The 8414-nt window shown below is 41.1% G+C and overlaps 1 protein-coding gene across 4 annotated transcripts in view; it reads left to right on the forward strand.

Moving 5' to 3' along the window:
- aplp2 (amyloid beta (A4) precursor-like protein 2) overlaps positions 1 to 8414 on the forward strand; it is a 53741-nt gene that overhangs the window by 32486 nt on the left and 12841 nt on the right. For 3 of the 4 annotated variants that reach the window (XM_035679845.1, XM_035679842.1, XM_035679841.1), the window contains exons 4-10: positions 544 to 656; positions 2823 to 3037; positions 3282 to 3436; positions 3900 to 4067; positions 6330 to 6463; positions 7743 to 7817; positions 8157 to 8315. In XM_035679845.1, coding sequence (XP_035535738.1) covers positions 544 to 656; positions 2823 to 3037; positions 3282 to 3436; positions 3900 to 4067; positions 6330 to 6463; positions 7743 to 7817; positions 8157 to 8315 — 1019 coding nt within the window. The remainder of the gene's footprint in view (positions 1 to 543; positions 657 to 2822; positions 3038 to 3281; positions 3437 to 3899; positions 4068 to 6329; positions 6464 to 7742; positions 7818 to 8156; positions 8316 to 8414) is intronic. The other variant, XM_035679844.1, reaches the window with a different exon arrangement.

Raw genomic sequence — 8414 nt, forward strand, 5'->3', positions numbered from 1 at the left:
TGCTTGCACGCACATGGTTTTCAACCTGAAACTATTCATAGGAATTCACAAGATGGCTTTCATGTCTTTTATTTCCCCTAGATCTGCTTTCTGTCAGCTCGTTCTATGAATAAAACATCTCCGAATTGAATTCATCAAGCAAATGATATCATTGACTCGCAGGAAGAGTCTGGACTACCTTTAAAGAGTGTGAAACCTGATTTTATCCACTGCCATTTTGATTGCAGAATTACAGATGCGGTGTAGAATATCCCTCATAAATCCCTCTCGGGTTCAGGTGCACGGACAGATGTTCAAGTGTCAAATGGCCTTTCTGTTACGCCACTGTAATGAAATGTAAAGGATCAGACAGCTATGAATTATTGAATAATGCCATTTTTTTCACTCATCTCATCTGTTATTCCTTTTTTAGTCCCACTTGGGGATTCATTGTTTCTAACCCTGGCAGTAACCAGGCAGGGGAGTGATTTTGTATTATTTTCTTCTGGACAGATTGGTAGCATGACTAACAGGCATATTGATCCATGTGATTTGCTGTTACAGTGGGCGAGTTCGTGAGTGACGTACTTCTGGTTCCAGAGAAGTGCAAGTTCTTTCACAAGGAGCGTATGGACATGTGCGTCAGCCATCAGCAATGGCACGGTGTGGCCAAAGAGGTAAGGAAAGAATAACTTCACAGGAAACAGTGGGAGGCTGTATCTCAGAGATAGCAGAGCAATGGAAAAGAAAACTCCTGTGGGAAGAAGAAGTCTTAGGCATCAACTTAACTTTTAGAAATTAAACTAAACTAATTTTAAGTCCCCCCGTCACACTTTTATTGCTTTCCAATCTTTCCTCTTCCCTCCCTAATACCTCTCCACCTGTCTCTGTGAGTCTCTGAGGCCCTCTGATCGCAGGCTGACTGGGAGCCCTCACATTTCAGCTCCTAATCAGATTAGTGTTGTGGCTGTAATGCAACTAATCCCCCCTGGGCAGCTCGGGAGCCGGCCCTAGGGGGCCACTCTGACCACGACAGTACGAGCAGCAGGCAGCTCTCTGAGCCCATCAACCGTCTGCTCTTGTCTCTCCCTGCCTCATGCTTCATGACTCTTACTCTTACTCCGAAGCCTATTACAAACGCCCGAAGCCAAGTTTCATCTGCAGCCTTGCAGCCAGCAGATACTGTGACATCCAGAGGCACAAATAACCTGCAGTCGATAACAAATTTGTTACAGCCGAGCAGTAATAAATCTTACCAGTGGGAAAATCTGGGTAAAAAAAAAATAAATGATTCAAAAACAATCTCAGCTCCCTCACCAACTGCCACTGAGATGTTCTTAAGCAGGGCAGCTAATCCTCGACTGCTCCAGTGGAGTTTCTCAGCAGCCATCCGTTACACTGAAGTTGAGTTCGGTACCTCCTAGCTGCTATTTGAAGCATTGTTGAAAAATTGCCAGTTTGTTAAAGGGCCTCATGACTTTTTGGAAGTGTGGCCCATTTATCACTTTAGTCAGTATGTGACAAGAGAGCTAGCTCTAAAATCAGTATGTCTGTATTATGTACATGGATAGATCTGTAACTGTGTCAGGTAACCGCAAGGGACCAGAACCATACTAGGAGTCATAAAATAAATACAGGGAGCATCTCCGAGGCTGGACAGTAAACATCTGAAAGGATAGAGAATGCTGTCTTAGCATAAGATTTCTGCAAGTCATTGAACACACACAGTAAATGAGTCCAATTTAAATATTACTTTACACTATTTGATTACAAACAGGAAGTTCTTCTTTATAGTTTGCTAAACCTATTTGATAGTGCTAGTCACCTAAAGTTGGCTGTGTATGTAGTTCATTGGTTTGTGTGGGCTTAATAACAAAAAGGTTAAGTTTCTCCTAAAACTAAAACAAACTGAAATATCGATTCACTTTCAGTAGTTTTTTGGTTTCTTTACAAATCTTTATTGTTATTACAAATATGTTCATATCATATTTATCATCTATAATAATACATATAACAATTATTTAAGAAATAAATGAAAATGTAATTAAATAATAAAAAATATAAAAACCCAGAAGGTGAAAGATTCTGGAGTTGAACCATGTTTTGTGTTTTAATTGCTTCGAGGGGCAAGAGGGCATCATTTACTGTAATCTGTGGTTAGTTGTTCTTCTTGCAGGAGAAAATGTGGTAACACTTTATCTGGATAGTCCACCTACAGAATGTATATTATATTATTATATTATGATAATATATGTATTTGTAAATGTGACAATTCATGAACATACTCTAACTGAGATGTTGTATTGTGTCTAAACCTAAAAACCACAGTGGTGTAATATCAGAAAACAGATGTTGAATCTCAACTAATAAGCTGCTGAAATGTTACAAATACACTATAAACTGTCTGTAGGCAGACTATACAAATAAAGTGTTACCAAAAATGCAACAACTTTTGGATTTATGAAGACCAAAATAATCAATGGGGATTCCCTCCTTTTGAAAAACTTCGGGTATTTTGGGCCTCTAATTTTAAAAAAAATTAAAAACAAGAGCCCTACTGCAGCAAGTCAACAAGATCATGAGACTGAATTAATAAAACTTCTGCAGTTTCGTCCCACCATGACTCACACGCTCCTCCATCTGGCATGGGCATCATTGTTGACGTTGTTTTTTATCTTTCCCCTGACGAATAAAGGTTAAACTAATATCACCTTGTCAAAGCTAAAATTGATACTTGAGAGTACTAGTGAGAGTCCTAGAAAGCACGACAGCTTCATCAATCTGAAACCCACGTGCCATGTTCAGTCAATATCATCACTAGCTCACTTCTTCTACCCTGCCAGGCCTGTGCCAAGAGCTCCATGGTGCTGCACAGCTACGGCATGCTGCTGCCCTGTGGCATTGACAAGTTCCACGGCACTGAGTACGTGTGCTGCCCCTCCTCTCGCATCGGGGAGTCCGCTCCACCTTCCCTGCCCTCCCAGGAGGACGACGAAGAGGAGGAGATAGAGGATGAGGAGATTGACGAGGCCGACCTGGTCGAGGAGGAGGAGGACAGGTGAGTGGTTCAGAAGTCTGTGGTCGTGTGTGGTTGTGTTGCATGGCATGTCTTGAAATATTGTGAGCGTGAGATGGGCTCTCTTGCGAAGGGCGGGTATTACCGGCCATCTGGATGAATTAACGTGTTGTGACATTGACCTATGGCAGCTGCTCTGCCTCCTTTGATAAATCACTCCTCTTCCTGGCTTCCACCCCTTCACTCAATCACCTCTTCCTCCCCCTCCTCCTCCTCCTCCCCTCAGTGAGACCCCAGCTGACGAGCAGCCAACACAAAAAGAGGATCCCGTGGACGAGGACGAAGACGAGGAGGCAGATAAGGAGGACGAGGATGAGAAGAAAGAGAGCAGCAAAATGTCAGAAAGCCAAGATGAGGACAAGACTCTGCAGGAAGTAAAAGGTTTGTAATGAGTTGTTTTAAATTATAATGTACCATCTCTCTCTCTCTCCCCCTCTCTTATTGGCACTTTGCCTACCACTTAAATATAATCAAACCTTTTTAACTTTTAAACTATTGGCTATGTGCTTAAATCTCAGCCAGACTGTAATTAGATAAGTGTATGCATCAGCAGATGCCCTTTTCTTTAGCTCACAGCAGACACTGTGATGTACTGTTCTGCTTTATCAGAGTACAAGGACAAATCATCCTGCCTTACTTGTTGCCAAACCGCTGTTAAACCCTGCTCATCATGTACAAAATGGAGCTTTTCCAGTATATTTATTGTTTTGTTTTAGTTTAATTATATTTGTGGATGTAGCAGTAGTTTGATGGTAGTTTTTTTTTCCTGAGTGTTTTGCTATTGAGACTGGAATTAAGTGCTGCCCCTAGTGGCCGGATGATCTAACAAGCTGTCCCCTGGCAGCGGTGTGCACCCTGGAGGCTGAGACAGGCCCCTGCCGTGCCTCCATGCCCCGCTGGCACTTCGACTTGAGCCAGAGGAAGTGTGTGCGCTTCATATACGGGGGCTGTGCCGGCAACCGCAACAATTTCGACTCAGAGGAGTACTGCATGGCCGTGTGCAAGCGCCTGAGTAAGTCCCGCCTGACAGGGGCTGGTTTGAAAACACCCCCCCCTCCTCTCTCTTTCTGTTTGTGTCTTTGCTGCAAGCTCTCCGCTGAAAACACTTTAGGATAACATAGTCTGTCCCTGACTTCTAAGCAGAACACCTGTTCGGCACTCTTCAGCTGCCACTCATCAAATCACTACAGCTGTTGTTACCATGCCACCTCCACCACGACAATCACAACAACTGAATCCACTCGACATCTTTCTCTTTTGTTTTATTATTACACTGATATAATCAGTGCTGCAACTAATGGTTATTTTAAATATTATAATGTGGCAATTCTTTTTTTAATTAATCCTTTAGGCTGGAAAATGAAATATTAAAAAAACTATTTATTACAAATTCCTAGAGCCATATGCTCAGATTGCCTGTTTTGTCAAGGCAACAGTTCAAAATAATATTTAATTTAAATCAAATATCAAATCATCGCATTAAAGTCAATGGAAGCAGCATTTAGTATTTTTACTGATTCATTTTCTGTCAATAGATTCATCAGTTTATAGTTTCAGCACTGTTACACTGAATAAAATATCATTTTGCATCTAGTTCTTCACTAATAAATAGGCTATTTGTAATGACAAATTTGATCTTAATGTTTTCATTTATGGCACACACTGGTTCATTAGTTTTGGTTAATGCTCTACTAAATTGGAACTATTGACGTTTTCAATATTAACAATATGAGACGGAAATAAATTAAGCTTATATTAGGATGTATTTCCTAATTAATTAATTATTATTTAAGTAAAACATTGGACACTAACTGCATCCACAGAGATATCTATATTTCAGAGAACACTCTGTTCACTCCGGTAATCAAACATTGATTAGTCAGTGTACTTCCTGCACATTGTCACTGAGGGAATCGAAACTCAATACTTTATTGCCAACAACTGAAATGTGTCTGTAGCACAAATATTGGAAAACTGCAAAATATGGAAAGCTGACATTTAATACCTGCTCAAAATCTTACTCTTGTTGTTATATCCATAATTTTGCCAACTGTGTATTTTTTAAGGCCAGTTTCTTTTTCAGCTGCCAGTGTTTAGACAAAGTTGACCAGTTGAGACATTAAGTTTCTTTTAATAAATGAAGAATTTGCAGAAAAACAAGTTTATTTTACTCAAATAAATGCATGAAAAAAGTATGATTTTGGTTTTAGTACCAATACTTTTAAATAATATCCTGCTTAACTTGCATAACAGGTCAGACCTTTAAAATACATTTTTAATTGGGAAAACAAAAGTAAAATTAAAATTCAAGTAAAAAACACCAAATAAAAAAACACAACATTCTTATCTCTTCTTACTTTAGTGTTCGATGTGTTCGACTTCAAACACACTTTCCAGAGTTTTCTTTCTTCTTTGTTTGCCTGTCTGCTGTTCATTCCTGCCATTTGTTCATGTTTCTGTCTGTCTGCCTGCAAACAATCTGTCTGTCTGCCTGGAAACAATCTGTCTGTCTGCTCACAGAGCACTGCCACTACTTTAACTAGAACCCCCACAAGCACATGTCAACAAGCACCTTTTTTTATTTTATTTTTTGCACCTCACAATGACTCACTTTCCATCAGTTCAAACCCAATTCATAGCCATAACCAGTCGGATTCTGCATTTGAGAACTAAAATCATTGTAGGAGCTGAAGCAGTCAAGTTCAAAGCAGAAACCACGTGTTTATCTGTTAACCCCTTGTGCCTCCTGTTTTTGAGGGTGAGGTGAAACAATGAGGTGTTCCTGTTTGCGAGCCCGGAGCATTGTTGTTTTTTGCGACTTACAGCGGTGCAGAGAGTGAGTCCTGCGTGACTATATAGCGAGGAACCCAGAACAGAGCCCTCTGGCATCGCCCCAGATGACCCAGCCGTCAAACACAGAAATATTTCCATTAGTGTTGGAGATGCGACCTGTCAGCAGAAAGCCGATGGGAAGATGAAAGGAATTCAAAAGGAAAGACTGTCAGATTCTTTTAAATTTATCCGAGTTACTGAGGGTGGAAGAACGCCAATGATAGGAGTGCTTCTGTGAGGATTTTTGTCCAACTTCAATCTGCATTCCACTTTCAACTCTCTCTCTCTTTCTCTGTGCCCAGTTGTCGGTCTGTCTTTGTCTTCCTGCCTACCTATGTCTTCCTGGATCAGCCAGTCTGCCTGTCTGTCTGTTTCTGTGTCTGTCTGCCTGGTTGTCAGTGTGCAGCCCCGTCCACTCACCCATCTGCTTCTGAATTTGCAGCCATGCCGCCGACTCCCCAGCCCACCGATGATGTTGACATCTACTTCGAGACCCCGGCCGACGACAAGGAGCACAGTCGCTTCCAGAGGGCCAAGGAGCAGCTGGAGATCAGGCACCGCAACCGCATGGAAAGGGTGAGTTACCATGTCAAGCTAGGACACCACTTCCCTAATTAAAGAGGCAAAAAGACAGATTTTTTTCTGCTTAATTGCACAATATGAATAAATTAAACATATCAATACCAGCTGATTAAAGAATATTTTTCCAGATGGAGGATTTTCTTGCTTTTAACATGATGTGTTTTGCCTGCAGTGTTTGCTAAGTAACTGCCTGTTGAGCCAAAAACTACAAAATAAAAGCATTAGTATTATCACAGAATATCGCATGGTGGTAAACATTACATTTACACAATCTATAGAACATTTACTCTTTTAATAGAGGGCAGTCATGTGGTGAAAGCTGTTGTACTTCATTCATTTTCCTCAATAAGAAGGAACCATAAACTATGTTCAAACTGTAATTTTGAGTTATTGCTCAGAACTGTTGACATTATTTTTTAAATGTGGCCCATATCAAATTCTAAAGTGAATATCCAAATACTTATGAGGGCTAACACTTCATTGTTCTTCCACTGTCATGAAACAAGCAGATCTCAGTCACATATGAGCAGATTTGGGTCAGTTTTGCTTGCAGTTTGAACGTCGCCATAGATAAAAACATTTGAGTTCATAGACTGTACACTAGTGTTTGCATTAGAGATGAACAATATTGACTTCTTTTCAGCCAATACAATAATTGGCTTCTCATGGCCGATACCGATAAGAAAACCAATACTCTGACATTTTTGTATTTTAGTCAATAACCTGTAGTTTATGTACATTGTAAATTTTTTTTAAAATTGCTTTTTATAGCCTATCAATTGTTTTGCATACGAATTCAAAGTGAATTATTACTATTATAGACCCATAATTTATCATCCTCGATAATTACCGTGTATCCCTGATTCATCAGTAACTGTGATGCAGTTTGTGACCTATTTTGCTTCTTTTTTTTAAAGAACTTGAGTAGGAAACAAGTATAATATTTTTGTAGTTTAAGTTTAGAAATTAAGCTCTTAAGCTTGTTGGGGAGCAGCTGAGTGTAGCTGCTGCCTGAGGGAATTCAGGGCCAGAAAATGTGCAAGTCGGCTGGCTATTCTAAGTACTCTTAATATTTGAACATTTGAAGGCAAGAATATGGCAAGGAGCAAGGTCATACTTTAAGTGTCTCTTACCTTCATGCAATTACAGGCTTTGTTTCTCCCAACCCCATCTGCTTTTACAAAAATTACTGTTGGCAATTGTCTGGCTCACTCTGAGTGAACAGGTGCAAGAGGACCACCTTCCATCATTCTCTGTGTCTCTCTCACTTCAGGTAAGAAAAGAGTGGGAAGAGGCTGATCGCCAGGCTAAGAACCTGCCGAAGGCTGAGAGGCAGACATTGATCCAGGTAAGACACTGATCCTTCCCCCTGGGAGTCCTGCCTTTGTCCCTTTGTTTTGGTGAGATATGATGACTTACAGGCCCTGGGTCCCTCACTCCCAGTCCCATTAAAGATCCCTTTTCCCCGGCTGCTCTATCTTTATCACTCTAAGGCTAAATTAGGGCACTGTCTGAATGTGGAGACTTCTAAATGAGTCCCTAACTCTCTTGACGAGCCTGAGAGGCGCATGAGTGAAACCGAGAGGATTTTTTCTTACTTTTTAAGTAAAAGTTAAAAGAGCTTTGTTCTGCCGTACAGTTTAAGGTGCATATACATATTTATATATGTTTATGATTTTGTTTACAGCACTTCCAAGCCATGGTGGAGTCCTTGGAAGAGGAGGCAGCCAGTGAGAAGCAGCAGCTGGTGGAGACTCACCTCGCCCGGGTGGAGGCCATGCTGAATGACCGGCGCCGTCTGGCCCTGGAGAACTACCTGGCTGCCCTGCAAGCCGACCCCCCCAGGGTAAAGACCACACACCAGCCTCTGAGAGCATCTTTTATCCCCCCCATCTCTATCTGTCTATTGCTTTTTCCTCCCCTCTGTCAATGTGCAAACACATTC

The sequence above is a fragment of the Morone saxatilis genome, unplaced genomic scaffold (genome assembly GCF_004916995.1).
Source record: "Morone saxatilis isolate NCDOM2014 unplaced genomic scaffold, NCSU_SB_2.0 Contig8, whole genome shotgun sequence".
Taxonomy (NCBI): Eukaryota; Metazoa; Chordata; class Actinopteri; family Moronidae; genus Morone; species Morone saxatilis.